Here is a 23,934-nt window from a genome sequence, read left to right as displayed (position 1 = left end):
TTATTCCTTATCCGTTATGCATAATTTTATGTTTATGCAGATTCGTAGATTTACAGTTTCGTAGTTTTCCAGTAGTGCAGATTTTCAGTTTTGTAATTGTCCATATTTTCAGTTTTTCTGTTTTTCTGCCCACATTGAAAGTGAAAAAAAAGGAAAAAGTTGAAGCAAAGGCAGGATTAAAACGAAAGGAAGGTTTAAAGGAGACAAAAAAATGCAGTGACAGAACATGGCGAAGAGAGGCAAAAATGAGAACAGTGCAGTTGACAAACACAAAGTATTCGTTCGAAACATCAGAGAAAATGATGTGGGCACACTGGATGAAGAATTTAAGAAACTTTGTATAAAATATTTCTTTTTTAAAAATAAAAACAACTCAACAAAAAGTGCAATCTGCTGCTTTAGAAGTGATCAAGAAGCAGAAAACTTTATTGAAAAGTACAATGATAAGAAAATACATAGCAGTAATATAAAATGTGAATTTGCCTTCAAAAAAAAGTATAATGAAAAGAAGTTAATGTCCATTATCTACCGACGACATAAAATCAACCATTTAAACGCAATAAAAATTTACACAAATTATGACATCGACAACATTGTTGTACTTAGCTTTTTGAAAAATATCTTCCTCTTGAATAGACAACATTTGGTTAATATTTTAGATGAGCATGTTAAAGAAGAAAAAAAATTGTCCAAAAGAAAAGTAGCAGAATCAGGTAATAAAGATGGAAAAAACGTTCTTGAAAACATTCAAAATATCGAAAATATAAATAATGGTATTGAGAGTGTCCAAAACGAGGACTATAACATTAAGAGTGCGAAAAATAGTGACTACAGTAATGCCGGTTACATTAAACATAACAACCAAAATGAAGAGGATGGTATCGAAATTGTTGTAGAAAAGAAACACAAAGAATTCGAAGAAATCGTTGTAAATATTGAGAAAGGATATAAAAGGATCGATAATAAAATAAAAGAAAAATTAATTACAGAAATGAATAGCATGTCTAATAGGTATAAACTAGAAAATGAAAAATTCTTTATCTACACTGTGGAATTTCTAAATTTAAATTTGGCAGCCCGTTTCTATTCGTACATTAACAAGAACAATTTCGAAAATTATTTGAAAGAAAATATTCAAAATGTTAAAAAGGACATTCAGTTCCATCATCAGTTATGCTACCTAAATAAAGATAATAGAAGAGTTATTATAAAAAATATAAAGAGAACATGTCATATAGAAAATATTCAAAAATTATTTAAACATATAGAAACAAATCCATTAATTTATATACCCAAGAAAAATAATAAAAAAATGGGATATGCATTAGTTACCTTTTCAACTTACGAAAATCTTAAGAAAGCACTCCTACTTAACAAGTCGAAATTATGTGGTAGTATAATTACCATTGATGAAGACAGAAATATAAGGTTAATGAACAAATTGGGTATACAAGTAGAAGAAGCTGAGGAAGCACGGTGGGCAGAGGAAACAGGGGAAATGAGGGATGCACACATGGGAAACCTCGACAATGATGATGATGATGAAGAGACGCACGCAGGAACAGACAGCGAACGAGAGAACAAACGAGAGAACAAACGAGAGAACGAACGAGATAACGTAAGAGACCTCGAATCGGAGGGAGAAGCAGATGAGGATCACGAGAAAGGATCCGATTGCAATGAAACTGCGCTTACGAAAAAGAGAAACCACAACGATCATCCAAATGATATTGATGAAGGAAAAACACTGTTCATTACAAATGTACCTTTGGGAAGTACCGAGGAAGAAATAGAAAATTATGTGGTAACAAATATAAGCAAAAATTTTATCTACATAAAAACATGCCAAAATAACAGCAAAAAAATTTCAGTATTTGTGAAACTAAAGGTTAAAAAAGATGCAGACAATTTTTTAAAAAAAATTGGAGAATATGATGGTGGAGAGGAGGAAGAGGACGAAAATGGCGAAGAAGAAAATGTAATTGATAAATTTTACAATTTGAAGAAGAAAAAAAAGAGAGAAAGAATGAAACAAATCTTACTTAAAGATCATAATAAGGGACAGAATTCAGAACTTTTATTTTTCAAAAATAATTATTTAATGATTAAAAGGGCAGTTAGTAAGGAGACCATAAAAAATAAAAAAAAATTCCTTATAGAAGAAGAAAAAAAAAAAATAAAATCGAAAAATAAAATGCACAATAATATTCATTTGATACAAGATAATGATATTAATAATGACCACTTAAGTGAAAATATAATTAAAAGAAACAATAATTTAATGGAAAAAAAAAAAAAACTTTTAAAAAATAAAAATTTCTTAATAAACCCTTGTAGAATATACGTTCGAAATTATCCAGCCGCGTTAGAACAGAATACATTTCGTCAACTTATAACGAAACATTTCACTCCTATATTTATGAAAAAAGAAAATTTAAAAAAAAAAGAAGCTTTCAAAAAAGCCAATGAAATTATTAAAAAAATGAAAATAATGAAAGATCACACAGATCAAAAAGAACCAACACAAAATGAGGCAAAAAATAAAAAAGAAAAAGACAAGAAAAATAACAATACAAATGGAAAAAATATTATATGCTTTATTGACATTAACAAACATGAACATGCCAAACAAATAATTTGCTTGTTGCAAAATAGAAATATCTACGAACTAATTAATGAAATCATTTACAAAAAAAAATTTCAAACCATTCGAAAAAATAAAAATATAATGTATGTCGATTATTGTATTGAAGACATACGAATGATACATATCAAAAAATTAAAAGAAGAAAAATTTTTAAATCACATAAAAGAAAAAAATATAGCAACAACGACTATTACGAAGAAAACTATTAAAAAAAAAAAAAAAGAAAGTAGAGGAAAAAGACAACGTGAAAAAAGGAGACTCCTAAAAATGCAAAATGAAAATACAAACATCGCACATGTAATTAAAACTATATCGGCAAGCCATTCGACATGTACAAATATATCAGTTGGGAATAACAAAGGCTCCAATGCAAATGGGACATATGAACCGGATAAAAACATCAGAACAAAGGAAAAATCAAAATTGATAAAAAAGAATGGAAAGCAAAATGCCAATTCTAAAAAAAAATCGCGCAACAAACAGAAGGAAATGGCAGAAACAGAGGAAAAAAGGAAAAATATAAAAAACACAACTAGCAAGAAGTTAATCAAAAAGGCAGAAAAGAAATGCGGATCCAAAAAGAAAACCGAAATTGTAATAGAATAACAAAAAAAAGAAAGAAAAAAAAATATATACATGCATACATACGTACATATACAAATATACATACGCATATATACATATATACGTATATACATACACACACACATGTAATTCCGCTCGCGTGGAGACAGAGAGGCACATTGCAGTACAATTTCCCCGTACGATAGCATGGCTGCTAACATTAAGTTTCAATATATTCTTACTTTTTTCTTCCCTGCAGGAATCTATACAAAAGGATGTTTTGAATTTTCTCAAAAAAAACAACAATATTTGACTAGAATTCTAACCCCTGTTTTTCTATAGCAGGTATAGTCTATTCGATGAAAGTTTGTTTCCCCCCTTTTTAGGAAATTCATTAATTTTTTTACGTAATTAAATTTCTCCTTACCTGTCAATATTGATCAGGAAATTAACATGTTCCAAGCGCACATTTAGAAATATTTCTTTTTTTTTTTCTTTTTTTTTTTTTTTTTTTTTGCAATTTGTTTTATTACATTTTTAAAAACATTATTTTTTTTATTTCATCAGAATTTTATTTAAATTCGTCTTTTTTTTTCTTTTTTAATTTTTTTCTCACTTTCGCCTTAAACTGATTTATGTACAACTTTAAAATCTGAATTGCACATAAATAAAAAAAAAAAAAAAAAAAAAACTTGGATGTGCATTATTTTTGAATAGGTTCTACACAAATGTGAGCATCAATATACAATCGAAATGAAACATTACCTTTTCTTAAAACAGGAAAAGATGTCTTACACTTAATGAGAAACTAGCTCCAATATTCCCTCATTTTCAACGAAGGGTAATCAAGCAAGAAATACCCAGAAAAGAGAGTGGGGATGGGAGTGTTCCTTATTTATTTATTTATTTTTTTTTTCTGTTCCTTGATATATATTTTCATTATATAAATAAGAAAAGTGTAACCTTCACTTAAAATATTCTCAAATTTTCTACAAGAGTGGATACGCTGAATATTTCCCATTTTTTACAATCCCCTTTTGATGATATACACTTTTCGAAAAAAAAAAAAAAAAAAAACATATAATTCGTCCAAATAATTTTAATGCAAATAAGAGCATACAGAAATTAATAACAACATCCATAGCAAATATTCGCATCAAGCTAGTTTTGATAGACCAAGAATTCCCTCTCCCTCTGGCACAATGATATAATGCTGCACACAATGGTTGGAAAAAATGACGAAATAGCCACATTTTTTTCTATTTTTTATTTATATATACACATGTGATAAATGCCCTTCGATGAATACACTAAAAAATTCGTATTTCTTCCCTATCTATCATATCGCTAACTCATACCTTTCCTCTTATTATCATATTTGAACATTTCACTTGATGAATCCCTCCTTTTTTTATTCCTTCACCCCCTATACTTTTGTTAATTTTCATTATGGTCTCATTTACGTCAATGTTTTTGTAGGTGACCATTCAATCTGGTATTTTTTTTTTTTTTTTTTTTTCATAAAAAGGTAAAACTTTCCAATATGAACACCTATTATTCTAAACAAATAGAAAAATGTAAGATACTATTTCCTGTTAAGTACAACCATAACATGTGTTTATTATATATTTTCACTTTTGAAACTCCTGAAAAAAAATAAAGTATAAAGGCCTTTTTTTTTTTTTTTTTTTTTTTTTTTTTCTTCTGCCAATTCGTTATTTTAATAATGAAAAGAAAAAAAAAATCCAAAATTTAACTGATTGATTGTACCATTTTGTAATAATAAGTTTTAGTCATATAAATGTACTTTTAGGGCATTTATATATATATATATATATATATAGAAATATTTCACTAATAGAGCAACATTTCCTGGTATATTATTAAATTAAGAAAAGAATTAACGGCACCTCACCCAAAGGAATGTTCTTCCAATGAAAAAGGATCTCATGCATAAGGAATACTTACTATATTAGTTTAGAGTTTAAAAAAAAAAAAAAAAAAAAAAACACAATTACAATTGATAAAAAAATTACGATATACCTGGTGTATAAACCTGCAAAAAGGTAACAGCAATAATACTACATAAATGAAACTATAAATTACGAATGCTGTGCACTTGTTTGTCCTTCTCATTTTATCATCAAGCAAAAGTGTGAACGTAACAATTTACAAAGCCCCTTCTACAAGTTTGTGGCTTTTATGGATAGGACGTTCCTTGTATGAGTTCATGTGTCTAACTTTTGCTTGCCTTTTAACTATTCCAAACTTCCCAATAATATTATTCATATCCTCTTAAGCACACACACTGAGCTTACAATTTACTTTACTTCCACAAATGTAAACACCTTTTCCACTTGACTCTTTATAATTAGCAGATTAAATTGATAAAACGTTCAATCAAAAGGCACTTCACATTAGAAAGAAATAGAAATACATAACTGAATGATTCATTCCTATTTTTCTTTTACCTAACTTTTTTTTTTTTTTTTTTTTTTTTTTTCAGAACATTTTCAATTAATAGAAAAGCACATGAACAGGGCAGGAAAAAAAAAATGGAAGAAAGCGATTTAAATGTTTTTAAAAAGGACGAAATTCCTGCAAAGTGTAAGAAAGAGGAAACAGCCACATAAACGTTTATAAATTCCTAAACCAATGTCAAATTCATATGAGTTCAAAAATTTTGAATGAGTGTATTATTTAGAATTTTTTGTGCCCATATGATGGGAAAATTAAGACTACATTTAATACAGAACATGAAATGAGAGTATTAATTTTTTTTTTTTTTTTTTTTTCTTTTCAAGCCATTGAAGGGTGGATTATTATAATTACAAACATTCACGGAGAAGCAAGGGATGACTACATAAAGGACGTTTTTGAAAAATATGGACAAGTAAAAAATTTACATTTAAATTTAGACAGACGAACAGGTTTTTTAAAAGGATATGCATTTCTTGAATTTGAAAATTTTGTTGATGCAAAAAGGGCCATTGATGGTAAGAAGTGTGTTTTCTTTATTCATCTTTTTTCACGTTCATAAGGAGCATTGTCATTCATGTGGATATATACATACACACATATATAACAATGTAACAAAGGAATTTATTTTTCATGTTGAACGGAACTAACTATATCTTATTTCCTAATTTTTCATGAACGTTTTTCTTCCACAATTGATATTCTCCAATTCGCTCTGGAGTCTGGTTAGAGAATAAAAAATTACTTCTTTTTTTTTTTTTTTTTTTTTTTCAAGAAATGGACGGAGCAACATTACTAAATCAGGAAATTCACGTAGATTGGGCATTTGTTCAAGAAAAAAATAAAAATTGATTTTTCCTCTTCAATCATCCTTCAAGGATCTTAATCTGCCAAGTGATTTACTCTACATTTGCATTTCATACACATGCACACATATTTGCAAACCATCACTTTCGTCTTTTCAATTTGTGTATAATTCGAATGATGAGTTTTTTAAAATTTTCAAATTGGCAAAACGTTGTTAATCAGATCTCTACTTCCCATAAAATATACTCTCATCTAAAAATTGGCCTCTTCACAATTTTTCTTTTTCTGAATTGCTTTGCCATTTTAATTTTTTCCATTCGCAAAAATGGTGTGACGGTAGTGCTGTGGGGCATGGGAACAAAACGAGCATCAGCCAGTGCAGTAACAGGAGACTGTGTTTGTCATGATACTACGGAAATCGTATCATTACAAGCGAGACAGCTTAATTAATTCTTGTGTAAAATTCAAATACTTACATGCCTTAAGATATGTGTATTCGTCAGCATGTATATATTAAGGGAGCGGGGAAAAAACAAAAAAAAAAAAAAAAAAAAAAAACAGGGAGCACAAATTGATGTATATATTGTAATGCATAATGTGAAATACAAAGTAATATACAACCACCTGCATAAAGAGAAAAACACTGTGGGAGACACACAAATCAAACAGAATCACCCGTTTGCACAAAAAAAAAAAAAAAAAAAAAAAAAAAAGGAACAAAATTCAAGCACGGACCAAATTGGAATGATATGGAGTTTGAATCTATGAAACGGCCTTCTTTTTCAGAAGAGACGAAATGGCTATAGAAAAAGCCTCGAAGGAGGATAAGGGGTGACGGAAGTCGAGCGTAAAGTAATCTTTTGAGTTTTTCCCAAAAATTAAAAATATTTCTTCTTCATCATTGTTCACAATTTCGAATTTTCCTTCTTTTTTTTTTTTAAAATTATTTGTAATAATATCAAATGGAAAATTTTTTTTAATCACCTTTTTTTTAGGTCTTTCTTCATCGCTGCAGTTATCTTCATAGGTGGAAGCATGTGGGTGAAGATCCCATGAATGATTATCTGTGGCACACTCTGCATACGCATTACAAGATAGGGAATTTAGTTTACAATGGTCATTACTGACATACTCAATTACATCATTTATGCTTTTACCTATAAAGGAAGCCTTTTTCAATTCAGCAATTACACATTTTTTTAAAATTAATTGCAGATTTTTTGCGCTTGCCAGCTTAACTCTTCCATAAAATGGTAACTCATATATTTCCTTTTCATCATTCCAAACAGGACATTTATTTTCATAAATAATTTTTATGTTTTTATTTTCCTTATATATATTACATATAAAATGTCTGGGTAACTCACTTATTATATTTGATTCAAATCTAATAGATATTACATTTTTTCTTTCAAAAGCTGGAAAAAAATGAGCATATTTTTCTGATATCCCATTGTCATATATTTTAATTTTCATGCCTGTGAAATTACATATTAAGACACCTAAAAAACCGGATATATTATTAAAAAAAGATTTTATTTTTTTTTTTGGACCTGTTTTGTAAATTTTTTTAACATTTTTATTGTATTTATACACAAATACTTTATTTTCTCCTCTTTTTTTAAAACCCATCAATATTTTTTCTTTCTTATTATTTTTTAAAATATAACAACAAGAATAATCGTCATTAAAATTCCGTAACCTCTGTATTTCATTTATTATATATCCTTTGGGAACATCATTATAATGATGAAATTCCTTTTTTGTTTTTTCAATCAATGGTAAAAATATCCTTTTGTCAATTAAATTTTTATTAAAATATAAATTTCCTTTATTCATATCTACCTCTGTTATGTTGTTAATTATACTATTATAATTACTTGGTTGAAAAATATTTAATGCTTCATAAAATATTCCATCCTTATAGCAGCAATAGTAATAATAATAATGTTCTTGTGAATTCTTTTGTTTTTTTTTATTCTTTTCCATCTCTATTTCTTCCTTCTTTTGTTTCATATCTCTTAAATTATTTTTCATTTCATTATATTTTTTTCTTAGTTGATTATCTGATTTATTATCTAATATCACCCAACAGTCTGGCAAATCTTCATTCTCAAAAACACTTATTAACTTCCAAAAACAATGATCGATTATTTCTTTGTTCTCAATTTTATATCCACAGTATGTTAGCATCACAAGGAATTCATTTTCTATTTCTTTTCCTAATATCAACTTTTTTAACACATTAAACATATAACTTAGTTCAAAGGCGTGCAGCGTGAACAACAGCTCTATATTCAAATAAGTATCACATTCATTCATAATGAAAGAAAACATGTAATTTATGTAATCGATAATCTCTTCTACTTCCTTTTCTTCAATATAACTAGGCTCCTCCTTTAACTCCGATACAGGGATGGAGTCACACACAACTTTCTTATCAGTACGGTTGACATGACGAATATCAGACAGTTTATTATAATCTGAATCCTGATAAGTGTAACTCTTACATTTGCCAACTGAATCAGCAATAAGACTACCACAATCGCTTATCCGATTTGTGTAATCTGCATCACGACCTGCACCATGTGCATCACTTATAAAAACATTGTTGTCCAGATCTGTGTACTTACTTCTCCACTGTGTAGGTTCAGCCTGATGTGTATATTCCTTATCCTGCTGTGTGCGATCGATGATACGCTTGGTGTAAACATTATCCCCGTCAGAGAAAAATCTAATTGGAGCTCTTTTTTCAATTGGAGCACACTCCGCACCATTTGAATCTTCCTCGTTATCGTAATCAAAACTTGTGGTATTGTCAGAGGTGGACGACTTCTTACCATAGTTACGACAATTTTGAGGCCCATTTGAATATATCTGTTTGCATTTCTGAGAATCGTTTTTTTCTTCTTCTTCTTCATCTTCTTCATCTTCTTCATCTTCTTCTTCTTCAGCTTCTTCTTTTTCTTCTTCTGTTTTTTTTTTATCTTTTACTTTTCCCAAAATTATATCATAAAAGAGGAGGTAACCCGATTCGTCACAAGACAAATCTTCCTCCTTCTTTCTAAACTCATCAAGTTGCACAAAATTAATTTTTTCATTTTTTCTCTTTTCCATCATGTATTTCATGAGGTATGTATGAAACAAACTAACCATTTCAATCAGCAGAAGAATACTCCTTAGGCTTATTAAGTTTCTATTCGTTGTTATTGTTATTTCGTAAAATTTCATTGGAACCTCTTTTCTTAATCGGGCTGAATTGCCTCCACAAATTATATTTGTACATTCTGGTAACTCTGGGGACCTTTTCATTATGGTTCTTGTTTCCGCGAAAGGATTATCCTTGTGCATTTCATGACGATCATCGATGGAAAAAATGGGAATCTTGTTACAAAAGCTGTCTCGGATGTCATCATTATTGTAACTTCCTCTATGGATGAGGTGTTCGAACTGATTGATCTCGTCGGATTCATGGTAAATGATTCCTTCTCCATGTTTGTAATCGGGAGTGAGATCGTACATTCTCATCGATGTCTCATCCATGTGAATGTTCTCATAAACTTGTGTTTTATTCGTTCTCTCCCTTCTCACATTGTTCGTTTCATACTTATGATCTTTTTTTCTACCTACGATATAGTTATAAATTTTATTTTTTATCTGTTCTATTATTCCTATTCTGCTACTCACATAATAATCATTATGCTCATCCTGAGACAAATTTTTTAAGGCTTCTTTTAACATAGGAAGGGAATTCAATATTTTTGTCCTTATGGTTAATATAACTGATATGGTATATGTCTCCATCTCGATGTCTTTACAATCTCCTGTTGTGAATTTTTTATTTAAATGTTTTAAATGACTCATATCATTTTTTAATAAAAAATACTTATTAGCAATATAGTCAATGTCCGATTTGTTCCTAATTTTATGAATATACAAATCTATATTTTCATACAACTTTTTATAGGCCATTACATATCGATCTAAGACACATTCCTTTTTCATATACTCTGTTATTACGAGTATGATATATTCACAATTACAACATTTGCATGGTTCTACCATGTTATATTTTTTTCTCGATATAAATCCTCCTGTTTTACTTTTTTCACATTTTTTTATATCATTTTGTTTATAATAGAATTCCTTTTTTATTATTTTTTCCAAACGGAATTGTCTATCTTCCCAATCGCTTTTATGTAAATCCATTCGTCCTCTTCTCTTCTTCCCCTTGTAAGTTGCACGCTTAACTTTTTTTTTTTTTTTTTTTTTTTTCTTTTCTGATGGGTACTTATACCAAAAGATAAAATTCAAAGTATGCACATATATGTATATATATCTACTGCTCAAATCACCAATTTTGTGGCAATCCCTTTGATGACAAATTCCGTATCACTTGTCAAGAAATGACGGTACCAGGTAGGAGAGGTGAAGGAAGAGGGAAATTTTGTCAAAAATTTATAACATATATGTACATTCATAACACCTAATCAGATGGTATATAAAAAAACGACTTTAATATGGGAAGGAACTAAAAAGAGAAAGACAAATAACAGGGCTATTACCATCTTAACATTATATCGATAAAAAGAAGATACATACAGGGTGGGTATATACCTTATCGCTTTAACTGTTCATTTTTTGTTAACGATTTTTTATAACTTGCCTATGGCTTTGGATGTAGGGGTTAAAATAAAAAAAAAAAAAAAAAAAAACACACACACACACACAAACATACATACATACATACACACATATATAAGTTTGTATACATATTTACACACAAACAAATAGGACGTTCATCAAAAATAGGCCCAAAATTGTTTAGTACGCACACAAATGTGAATACATTCAAACTCGGTAAGAATAATACTGGTGATCCATGTTTTTTAAAACAATACCACTTAATATAATATTTTCAAAAACACTAGTTGTGTTATGTGGTTCACGTGCTGATTATGCCTTCCTATTCTTTGTGTTTATCTTACTCTGTATATATGCAAAAAAGGAAAAAAAAAAAAAAAAAAAAAAAAAAAAAAGCGAAAAGTGGACATTTTTACAGCATTTTCATCTTATAAAAATTTGTACTTCTCTAAAATGCCACTTCCTACAATTTTTTTTTTTTTGTTCTTTTTGCAACTGTGTCTCTAAACTACTTGGGAACATGTTCATATGGGCATTTTCTTTTGAAAAAAAAAAAAAAAAAACAAACAAGTAAATACTTTTTATAACAAAAAAAATAAAAAAATAACAAGTTAAAATGTGGGTAATGACATATTACACGGCAAAAAAAAAGAGAGTACATACATATATATATAAAAATATAGCCTATTTTCGGGCTCAGTTAAGTGTCGATCATGTGCTCTAAGGTTGTGGGAATTCCTTCAGCATATTTTCAAGGAAGAAAATTGTCGTATTTTTCCATATATAAAACATGTGCATTTTCTTTTTTCTTTTTATGCTGTTATGTATTATTCCATGTGTCCAAGCACTCGCCACTTGGTAAACATCGCCCCAGTAGCAAAACAGAAAAAAAAAAAAAAAAAAAAAAAAAAAAAAAAAAGATTATGATTAGCCGAAAAATATATCTGAAAAATGTGAAAACTATGAAAATTATGAAGATTGTGAAAATTATGAAGATTGTGAAAATTATGAAGATTGTGAAAATTATGAAGACTGTGAAAATTATGAAGACTGTGAAAATTATGAAAATTATGAAAATTGTGAAAATTATAAAAATAGCTGAAAATTTGCTGAAACAATAATGTGGAAAAAAAATAAAAAAATTCAGCAAACAAAACTCTTTTGCGTCAACCCATTTCAAAACTTGGAAATACAATATTAATGTGTTTGAAATCATTCTTTTTTTGGAGTTTTAACAATAAGATCTCTTAATGGCAAAACATGTGTGGGGAGGGAAGAATATGGCCAGTGCTAGTGAATTACATATAATATGTTAAATATATATATACACATGCATTATATATACAGTTATGCATCACATTCATTTTCTCAAGCACATATATGGCACTTAGCTTATGCTAGTGCTGAAAGGCCACAGTGCTTAATCTAAGTTTTCTCCCCCTTCACCCACAACTACTTGTACATAGCACACTTTTCTGAAAATGAATAATTATATATCTTCTAAAATATCGCATAAACGAGTTTTCTTTTTTTTCCATTTTTCGTAATTTCACATTTTTGCCTTCTGCTTATTAAGGCAAAATTGTGCCATTTCTCCTTGTTTGCTGTTTAAATAAAGCACTCACTTTAAAAACTATGTGAATGTTATTACTGTTCTAAAATGTATATATATATATATATGTATATGTATATACCAGTTGTAGAGGCAGTAATAAGTGCACAATTAACTTATTATTTTGATAACACAAATCTTATATATATATAAGATTATTTTCTTCCTACACGTAAAAGCGTTTGAAGAAAAGGTGATTCGTTCATTTGTTTGTTTTTATTTTTTTTTAGGTGATTACTTCTTTTTTTTTTTTTTTTCTGATGCGTCCTGCCTTATGCATTGTGATGGCCTCCACGAAAATAATTAATTTTTTGACCTCATGTATAAGAAATCCAGATGTTTATATATCAGCTGAAGGATCTCTTAGCAGATGCAAACATGTATTTCAAGTACACTACATATATATATCAACACAAATAAATAACTAAAAAAGTAAAACAAAACGAAATAGAAGGGAGAGAGAGAGAGAGAAAAAAAAAAAAAAAAAAAAAAAAAGGAACTATGGATACAGAAGAAGCATCAATAAATAAAAAGGATCATGCACAAACCGACGGTGTAGATTCATCAAACTTAAAGAGGAAAAGTGATAGGTTCCTTGTAAGGAGTTTTAAGAGACTTAAACAAAAGTTACAAAGGAAGGAAGATGAGGAGGAAGAGAAGGAAACACAAAATGGAGAACACGAAAACGAACAGCCTGACATGCAAACCAATCTATACGACCATGTTCATATTTCGAACAATTTCAAACATAACAAAAAGAGTAAAAAAATTATAGACGAAGATTATGAAAGTGATGAGGAGAAAGTTGACAAAAAAGAATCCAGAAAAAAAAGTGATAAAGAAGAATCAGAAGCAGTGGGAATAAAAATGAATGATGAAGAGCCTGATAATAACATCTGGAAGAAATCCAAAATTGAAAATGATCAACATAACAAAAGTGCATTGAAAAAGTCATCCACCAAATATGATAATGCAATAAATAAACCAGACTTGAAAAGTTCAAGTGATAATTCAAATGTTATAGAAAAAGGAAAGAATAAGGAAAAGGAGGCGAATAATATTACAAAAGGGAAAGAAATTAAAAGATCCAAAAAGGGTGATAAGCAGAAAGCAGATGATGATGTTGGTGATGACGAGCAAGATGATGAAGAAGATGACATTGTAAATAAGGACAAAAATGAGGACAAAAACGAGGACAAAAACGAGGACAAAAACGAGGACAAAAACGAGGACAAAAACGAGGACAAAAATGAGGACGAAAATGATGAGGAAGATGACGGGGAAGATGACGAAGAAGATGATGGGGAAGATGAAGAGGAAGATGAAGAGGAAGATGAGGAGGAAGATGAAGAAGAAGATGAAATGAAAGGATTTATCGTAGATAGCGAAGAAGAAGAGGAAGAAAATGACGAAGAAGGGAAAAAAAAAAAAAAAAAAAAAAAAAAAAAAAAAAATTATGACTATTTTGAAAATAAAAGTTTAGATGAAGAAGATTTAGAATTAATAGCAGAAAATACAGGAATGCAAGTAATAAGAAATGAAAAAGATACAAAACATCGAAGATTAAAAAAAATTAAAGATACACTAGATGATGACGATTTTTATGAGAGCACTTCAAAAAATGAAGACAAAGATGAAAATAAGATGGATCGATTAAAAGACAAGGATTACTTTATTGATGATAGTGAAACGACACTAAAAAGACAGAAGGGAGAACAGAAAAGCAATTTGTTCAATTATGAAGAAAACCAATCAAATGATAAAGAAAATGAAAATGGTGAAGAAGAGGAAGAAGAAGAGGGATATCCTGTCACATCTGATAATATATACAAAACAGATTCATATATCCACGAAATTATTAGCCAAACGTTTGGAGATGTAAACGCTGTTTTAGATATTATTAACGTCTCTCCAATTAAAAAAAAAAAAAAAGAATATGATTACGAAAATGATGAAGATGAGGAATACTATGATGATGACCACGAAGATGATAATGAGGAGGATGATCCAGAAGATGATGATCAAGAACAACGAGATCGAGAAAGGAATCGTGATGGTCATCTGTTCTCAAGGGATATCTTACTAGATGATGAGGACGAAGAACACAGTAGAATTAAGAAAAAGAAGAAAAAGAAATCTGTCAGTTTTTTCGATCAAATTAATGAGGCAATGAAAAAGAAGGGAATGGAAGAAGATTCTGATTATGAGATAGATATAGATGAGGAAGAAAACGATAGGTATGCCCATGCGGATGAAGACGAAGATGGAGAAGACGGAGAAGATGAAGACGATGATGATGAGGAGGAGGAAGATGGAGAAGATGAAGACGAAGACGAAGATGAAGACGAAGATGAAGATGAGGACGAAGAGGAGGACGAAGAGGAGGACGGAGATGATGACGACGATGAAATTTATGAAAAAGAGTTTAAGCAAATATGCGATGAAGAATATGATAAATTTGAAGAATACGAAGAGTATGACGATTTTGACGAATTCGATGAACTTCCATACTATGAAGATGCTATAAGCAAAAGTGATAAACACACTGAAGGGAAAAATGAAAAGACGAAAAAGAAAAAGAAAATTTTAAGTATAATGGATGAAGATATAGAAGGGAAGGAAGAAGAAGAAGAAGAAGAAAATGGAAAAAATGAAGAAAATGAAGAAAATGAAGGAGAATCAATAAACTTATTTGGAGAAGAAGAAACAAAAAAGATTGAAAAGAGTAGAAAAAAATTGAAGAAGAAAAAAAAAAAAAAAAAAAAAAAAGGAAGAAGAAAAAAAAGACTAGATATAATATCCAATAAATGGAAAAAATTTGCAGAACCTGATGAAACATTAAACCAACTCTTAACAAGAAAAGATGAACAAATTAGATATTCAGATATCCCAGAAAGATTTTATTTTACATATAAAAAGAGAAAATCTAAATTGACAAAAAAATTACTACTAATAGAATCCAAATGGATAATACACAAATTGAAAGAAAAATACACAAATTATTTTACCCCAAGAAATATGGAAAAAATGATGGAAGAAAATTATGATAATACATATAATCATATCAAAGTAAATGATTTCTTAAGTGAAAATTTCTTATTAAAAAAATGTATACTAACATTGTGTTTGTTAATAAAATATAAAAATGAAATTCCATTTATTTTCTTTCATAAATTTTACTTAATATGTCCTCCATTTAATTTAAACATTTTATGGGATATATATGAATTGGACAAAATATGGTATAAAAATTTTATCAAAATAAATAAATTAAAAAATAAACTCAAAATATTAAGTGCCTCCTATAAAATCCACTCAAGCGTTTTTGACATTCTCGATAAATACAATGATATTTATTATGAAGATGTTAATATTTACTACTATTATGTTAAAAATGATCTAGTTAGTGGCACAAAAGGGGTAGAAGAAGTTACAGGAAATAGCAACCTCCAAGTTCTTTGCATTAAAGATGATCAGGGAGATGACCAAGAACAAATTGAAGATGTTGACACAGGAAAAATAATTCAAAACCGATTTTTAGGTACCAATTGTTCTAATAGAATAGATGTGACAAATTCAAATAACGAAAATAAATATAAAAATACTGTTAATGATAACGAAGATGCTGTAGATGTAGACGAGAAGGATGATCTCTTTGGAGATAAAATGCTTGATGAGAACAACAAAAAGAAAAAATTTGTAAAAAAAAATAAAATGGAAAAGAAAAACATTGAATCTAAAGGTTATTATAATGAAAATAGCATACCAGGAGTACAATTCCTAGAATATGTAAAAAAAAACAAGTTCAACATATGGGATGAATATCTACTCACAACAGAAGAATTTTATGAAAATATTGCTTATGTATATGATCTCATAAAGGATGAAAATGTTTGGACTGTAGATGACATAGAGGAGGAAGATAACAAAAATAATCATCACCATTTTCAGGATGATTATAACAAACATGGGGATAGCAGAAGTAAGAGATATTCAAAACATGACCAAAATGTTCTTGATAACAAATTGAAGGATAAAAAAGAAAAGTTAACTTGCTTTAAATATAAGTGCACAGAAATTAAACACATGGTTACAAATGTACCCGAAATTTATGGAAATGATGTAAATGTCCAAAATCAGGTAGAAGATTGGTGTAAATCATTCTTTCCCAGAGAAATATCAAATAATAAAGAAATTTTTAAAACTCTCATTTGTTATTACGCCAAATTGTTAGCTTCTCACCCATGTATAAAATATATTTTTAGATTTTTCTTCTTCAAATATGCATCTCTCACAACTGTAAGTACTAGTCAAGGTGAACTTCAAATAGATATGAGTAACCCTGATTACTTCACATATCGCTTGTTCAGATTTCCTGTGTATCATTTGTTAACTATTGAAGATAGAAAGGGGTTTCTTCAAGGAAAAAGTGGTGGTGGAAATATGAAAGGAGGGGAAATTACAAAAGGAAAATCGATTCAGGTAACGCACGATCCATGCTACGTACACAATTATAACGTTGACTTTTTTAACAATCAAATGGATGAAAGTGATGTAAGCATTGAAATGAAAAAAAGAGAGCTAGAGAACTATTATGCTAAACATAAGTACAAACATATATATTTGGAAATATTAAAAAATAGGGATAACAAATTATTACATATGATTATCCATCCCATTTTGCCACATGAAAATATACCCTGGAAAAATGAAGATTTTATTGAAAGAGAAAAATGTAAAAAAAAAAAAAAAAAAAAAAATGATAGAGAATTAAAAACTTTTTTTGAAAAAGAAAAAAATAAATTATCCAAAACTGAAGAGTTAGATAATGAATGGATAAACAATATATTGCAACAATTGTCATATGCTTATTGTTACAATGACTTAGAAGATAGTAATCTTTTTGTATATGTACAGAAAAAAATTCTAAATAATTTCCTATGTGTCGAATTATTACCTCTCTTTAAAAAAAATCTAGAAAATATGCTTCTAGCATCTGCACAAAATTGGCTCATGGTGTACATACATCAGTCCTTTTACTTAACATTGAATGTTAGGCCAATTCAAATTTATAAACATTCAGAGGAAGAAGAAGAAGAAGAAGGGGCAGCAGGATCAGCAGCAGGAGGAGGAGGAAAGACAAAGGACAAGGCAAAATTGAAAAACAGAAAGAGGAGCCGAGATATAGCCATCTACGATCTCAATAACAAGGATGAAGACAACTACTCTTCTGACAATAAGAGCAAAGATGATTCCTATTCGAAATATGGTGATAATAGAGATAAGCATCTTCGGTATGGTGGGAAAAAGAAATACTACAGTGATGAGTCGTACAGCAGTAGTGATCCTGGAAAGAAGGTTAATCAGATGAAAAAAGATCAGAAGGAAAAAAAAGAAGAGAAAAAAAGTAAAAAGAAAGAAAACAAATGGTCTGAAACGGACAACCAAATGAGTATAGAAACAAAAGAAGATCAAAAGGAGAATCTAAAAGGAGATAAAAAAGGAAACACAAATTGGGATATAATGGAAGACCAAAATGGGAAACATAAATTGATGAAACGATCGAATAAATCAGATCTGTTTGATTCCTCTCATTCAACTGATAGCAATGAAGCATACAAATTGGAAGAAGAATTGAAAGAAAAAGAAAGTGGTTATATGAAAAATTTAACTTATGATGATAATTTTTCCGATAAATCTGGAAAGAGTTACATTTCGAACAAACAAGATGAAGAAAAAAAAAAACAACAAATTTTAAAAAATATTAAAAAAAATCATAACGTATATGAAGTGGCATCTATAGTTTGTGAACCCATAAACTATGGAATCAGACTGCACATAATGGCATGTGATATCTATGGTGATATAATTGAATACATCTACCTAGATAACATCTATTTAGATATTGCAAAAAAAGAAAAAATACCTGTGGAACAGGAAAAAATAACAAAAGATCTTAACATATTTGCCACTTTTTTAAATAAAATTAAACCTGACGTTATAGTTATAGGTCTTAGAGATGTTTATTCTTACATGGTCTACACATACATATTGAATTTCATAAACAATAACATGCAAGCAGGAAATAATTCAATTGTTAATCCTCATCATTTTAGTATTGATAATAAGAACAATGCAAACGAAATTAATCCTAGAAACATCAGCAGCTGTAGCGGTAAGTTCATTGTCATTCTTGAAAATCTATACATTCCTAGTATAGTAACAAACAGTCTGAAGTATAGTTCTGATTTAACCAGTAAATATTCAAGGGAGGCTCTCCTATGTTTATCCTTGTGCCGTTTTGTACAGAACCCGTTATGCGTTGTTATATCACTATTTGAAGAAGAAAACAAAAACATGTTCAATATTTGCCTGCACGATTTGCAAAAATATATATGTAGCTATAAATTAGAATCTCTTTTCCATAGAATCATAATAGATGTAGTAAATAAAACAGGATGTGACATCAATTTTTTAAAAAAAAAAAAAAAACATTTGGGAGTTATGCTAAGTTATGTGGCAGGATTGGGATTAAGAAAAAGAGAAGAATTAATGAAACTTTTACATAATAAAAACTTAAATACAAGAGAAGATTTATTGACTCTATCTTCGAATAAAAATTTTATAGGAAAATGTGTTTATCGAAATTGTTCTTCATTTATTAGAATTATAAGCAATGGAGATGAATATGTAGAAGCGTTAGATAATACCAGGATACACCCCTTAAATTGTTATGATATTATTCACGAGTTGTTTAAAAACTCTGTTGATAAAAAGAATAACTTTTTAAAAAATACAAATACTTACGATATTGTGAATTATATTATTAACAAGAAGAAATTAATTAGAAATATAGAAATAAAAGAATATTCTAGAAGATTTTATGAAGAAAAGAAAATTTATATATATCCTTATCTCAAATTTATCAAAAAAGAATTACTGTACCCGTATAAGGATTATCGATACAGTTATGAAAAAAAAAAGGAAGAAGAATTGTTTTACCTAATAATTAATGAAAAAAAAGAAAATTTAACTATAGGATCAGAAGTGGTGTGTAAAATGGATTACATAAACAAGAATAATAACTACATAAAAATAACCATATTGCCATACAACATTAGAGGTATCATAAGTGACTCGAAAGAGTTTTTAAGACAGTTAAGGAAATATTACAACGAAAGGATGAATCTGATTAATGCAAATTTGGAAAATATAAATGCATTAAACAAAAATCATCATTACAATCATAACAGTAATTTAAAAGATGCAGAATATATTAACAATTCTGTATTGGGAGAACTTATCAAAGGTCGAATCACATCCATTAGTTACAATTTACACCACAAATTTGAAACAAATTTTCACGTAGTCGTAACAGATGATAACATTAAAAAAATAAAAAAACAAATATTTTTAGATAACTTAAAACCGCCACTTAATTATGATAATCTTTCACCACTTGTAGAGTTAGATATGTATTATCACGATACTAACAATTTCATTAAAAACCATTTTAAAAAACTGAATGATAATGAAGATTTTGAAGATTTCGATGAAGACGATGGTGAGGAGGAAGAAGAAGAAGAGCAACAGGAGCAAGGACATTTGGGAAGCACCAACAATAGCAATCGTCAACAAAAAATGAAAATGAAAATTAAGAATAAAAATAAATATTATCAAAGTAAAAAATTTATAAATCATCCCCATTTCAAATTATGGAATTATCATGAAGTACATGCATATCTGAAACAAACGAATGTTGCTATTGGAGAGTCTATTATATACCCATCAAATGAAATTAACAAATTATATTTACACATAAAAACATCCGATGATCCATTTATTGTTGCAAAATTTACCATCTTTGAAAAAAATATTCAACATAGTAGTAGTAGTGCAACCACCATCTTAAATAAACATATGCAACAAATTCAACAAATATACCTAATAAATAATGAACAGTTCAAATCCATGGATCATATTATATCCATTTTTTGTGATAATTTAAAAAAAAATCTAGTAGAATTGTATAACCATCCTAAATGTAAAAGAAGAAAAACTGTTGAAGAAGTAAGGAAAGAATTGTCACAAGAAAGTTTATTAAAGCCAGAACATATTGTATGGGCACTTATACCACCAATTCCCTTGCCTCAGAACAAAAATAAAAATGAAAATGAAAAAAATTTACTTGCAGATTTTAACCCTCTAAGATTTACCCTTATGGTTATACCTCCACATAATCATCATCAACAGTTATATTCAAATCACAAAAATGACTATAGACCCAAGGATCTAATCGTGCTTCAGGATTCTATTTACGTGGATCATAAATCTTTTAAGCTATGGACGAGAGTAGAACGTAATTTTAAAAATCTTATTAACTGGTGGAAGGAAAAAGGATATTGGAATCGTCAAAATGAACGCCAGGAATATATGAATGAGAAGAAGAGGAAAATGGAGGAATACAGACGCCTCAGAGGAACAAGAGTTTAAGAAAAGGTGGAAAATCCAAAATTTTTACAACTAAAACGGAGCGAAAAATATACATATAGTGGATACAGTGAGATATTTGAAAAATAAACAGACACATTATTTAACATAAACATATGGAATATTAGGAAAAGGGGTAACCAATCCGTATGATAAAAAAAAAAAAAAAAAAAAAAAAATAGCTCAAAGAGTATGATGAAAGGTATATATAATTGCAACCATTTGGACCAGATTTATGAGGAATTAAAAAAATTTGAAGCTAAAATCAAATTGAAAAAGAAACACAAAAGTGTAATTCACACGCCTTGTCCTATAACCGTATAAATGTACATACATTGTGAACTTTTCAGAGGGATATATACATCCTTCGTGTATCATAATTTTGTTGATTCACATTGTTTAATAATACACCTTCATTTGCGTAAGTAAAAATATATAGCTGCCTTTTTTTTTTTTTTTTTTATATCAACGTAATTTTATTTTTTTATTTTTTTTTTTTTATACATGAACCCGGAAGAAAATATGTATCACGAAAGAATTAGCACAACCATTACGATTGTCCTTCATCCCTAGAAAATCATATTACATTACACATGCACGCAAGGAAGAGATAAATGAGGAGTACACCAAGAAAAGAATATATCTTATGAATCAATTCGAAAAACTATTTTTTATCCTGTGCACTACGTTTCATGAACGAACATGAGAAAAAAAAAAAAAAAAAAATTCATCTGATTTATTTAAATAGTGATTAAATAGAGATTAAATAATTATGCTATGTTTCGAATGTGGAATATTAACATTGGCATTGGCCTTAATATGGCATTAATATGAAATAATTATAAAAAACATTACCTAGCTCAAATTGCGTAAATTTATACATAAGCATTTTTGTTTACGTATTTCTAGAAGAGACTAAAATAGATTTTCCTTTTTTTTTTTTTTTTTTTATCATTTCCTGTTATGCGAGAATTTATATCTCACGGTAGGACACACGAAAACCTCTCCATTAGATGATATAAAGAGACATAATATTTCTCCCTATCATTTGGGGTGAACATTCTTGAAGGATTAGATATACACTGTTAATTCGAGCAGTCTTCATCCATTTAAAAGAAAAAAAAAAAAAAAGAAAAATGATTATGTTAAATAAAAAAGAAAAGCACACATGTACTTTATTCTGTATAAGAACACATACCTTAATTACATATGTGCTTATATGTATTGGTTGCCTAAGCATATATTTATGTGCATTAATTGATATCCTGTTTTATATGCGTGTTGTTTATTTTATTTCCATAAAAAAAACGTTATAATACTGAACAGTTATATCCATTGGTGCTTTTAAAATGGTGCCTTTTTTTTTTTTTTTTTTCTCAGTGCAGAGAAATATGTGAATTCGTCAAATTGTGAGAAACAGCATGTTCATCGAACATGTATATACGTAGTTATATAATTTTATGTACGTAGTTATAAATTTGTATGTATTAGTTATATATTTTTTTATATACATAGTTATAAATTTGTATGTAGTTATATATTTGTATATATGTGGATATATTATTGCTAGAATAAGGATTTTCCCAAGCGGGTAACAAACACCAGATAGAGAAGACAAAAGGTGGGATATAACGTAACTATAATTACTTTTTAATATTTTTATCGTTCAATCGATGTGCCTTTATCATAGGCACATAATATATATATATATATATATATATACATATATGTGTGTATATATACACACATCTTTCCGTAACTATCATAGCGAGCAGGATGAAGTGAAAAAAAAGGAAATTATATTTAATGATTTTTCTTTCTCTCTCTTGCTCATTAAATTTTCCTCAATTAAGTGTGGTTAAATGTTCATGTTGAAATTACATCGTTGTATATATTCAGATATATTTTCTTTATCTTTACTTATACTACGACACGTTTTTGTTCTGTATGTCAGCTTTCCCAATTCTTAACTTGTTACATATCTAATGATCTAATTAATTCATACATGTTTTCCAACACAATTTTTAACCACGAATTTACTTTCCGAATTACACACACAAATATGCAATTCTGTTTAAACGAAAGGTACTTAGAAGTATATAATCATAAATTCTTTTTTACACTTTTTTTTTTTTTTTTTTTTTTTTTTTTTTAATGAACTAAAATAAAAAACCCATACGTACGAATAAAATAGAAACCATAATATAACTGCGGTAGAGCAGAAAATACTCCTTTTCTTCATCATATATAAAAAATAAAAATTCTGAAAACTCTAACCAGCATCTATCAAGCAAACATTTTTGATTCTGCATGCAGAAAAGTATAAGTAATATGTTGTCACTGTTTCCGTTTTGTTGTACTATCTCTCCTCCCCTCATCCTATTTTTTTTTTTTTTTTTTTTTTTTAGAATCTTCTTATCCCCTCAATAAATTTTTCATAATCTGACTAACGTTTTCCCCTTTTTTCGTTGCCACGAAACATATATGTATATATATGTGCCTCGTACCCACCTTTATATACATAGATAGAACAATGTCATTTTTTTCTCCTTCCCTCAAGGAATTGCTTTTTTTTTGCATTTTGAGAACTATTTTTTTTTTTTTTTTTTTTTTTTTTTACTCCCCATTTCGCCTTCGTTGTTTGTTGCCTCGTCAGAAATTTACTAACTCCTTCGTTTGATTCGTTTTAGTG

The 23,934-nt window shown here is 28.7% G+C and overlaps 4 protein-coding genes across 4 annotated transcripts; 3 read left to right on the top strand and 1 right to left on the bottom strand.

Annotated features, from left to right (window-relative positions):
- Window positions 1-226: 226 nt before the first annotated feature.
- On the top strand, window positions 227-3,253 carry PGO_134270 (RNA-binding protein; the record flags this gene model as incomplete). The annotated part of the gene is made up of 1 exon (XM_028689943.1): window positions 227-3,253. The coding sequence occupies one exon, from the start codon at window positions 227-229 to the stop codon at window positions 3,251-3,253; it is 3,027 nt and encodes a 1,008-aa protein (XP_028545744.1).
- Window positions 3,254-5,766: 2,513 nt separating this feature from the next.
- Window positions 5,767-6,541, top strand: PGO_134260 (RNA-binding protein; the record flags this gene model as incomplete). The annotated part of the gene is made up of 3 exons (XM_028689942.1): window positions 5,767-5,818; window positions 6,016-6,207; window positions 6,465-6,541. The coding sequence occupies 3 exons, from the start codon at window positions 5,767-5,769 to the stop codon at window positions 6,539-6,541; spliced, it is 321 nt and encodes a 106-aa protein (XP_028545743.1).
- A 717-nt stretch (window positions 6,542-7,258) lies between these two features.
- On the bottom strand, window positions 7,259-10,705 carry PGO_134250 (hypothetical protein, conserved; the record flags this gene model as incomplete). The annotated part of the gene is made up of 1 exon (XM_028689941.1): window positions 7,259-10,705. The coding sequence occupies one exon, from the start codon at window positions 10,703-10,705 to the stop codon at window positions 7,259-7,261; it is 3,447 nt and encodes a 1,148-aa protein (XP_028545742.1).
- Window positions 10,706-13,253: 2,548 nt separating this feature from the next.
- PGO_134240 (hypothetical protein, conserved) lies at window positions 13,254-21,245 on the top strand (the record flags this gene model as incomplete). The annotated part of the gene is made up of 1 exon (XM_028689940.1): window positions 13,254-21,245. One exon carries the CDS (start codon window positions 13,254-13,256, stop codon window positions 21,243-21,245), a length of 7,992 nt encoding a protein of 2,663 aa, XP_028545741.1.
- Between the last annotated feature and the right edge of the window lie 2,689 nt (window positions 21,246-23,934).

Source organism: Plasmodium gonderi (assembly GCF_002157705.1).
Source record: "Plasmodium gonderi DNA, contig: Chr13, whole genome shotgun sequence".
Taxonomy (NCBI): Eukaryota; Apicomplexa; class Aconoidasida; order Haemosporida; family Plasmodiidae; genus Plasmodium; species Plasmodium gonderi.
The sequence above is the reverse complement of the archived record's forward strand: the minus strand, read 5'-3'. Positions and strand labels throughout refer to the sequence as shown.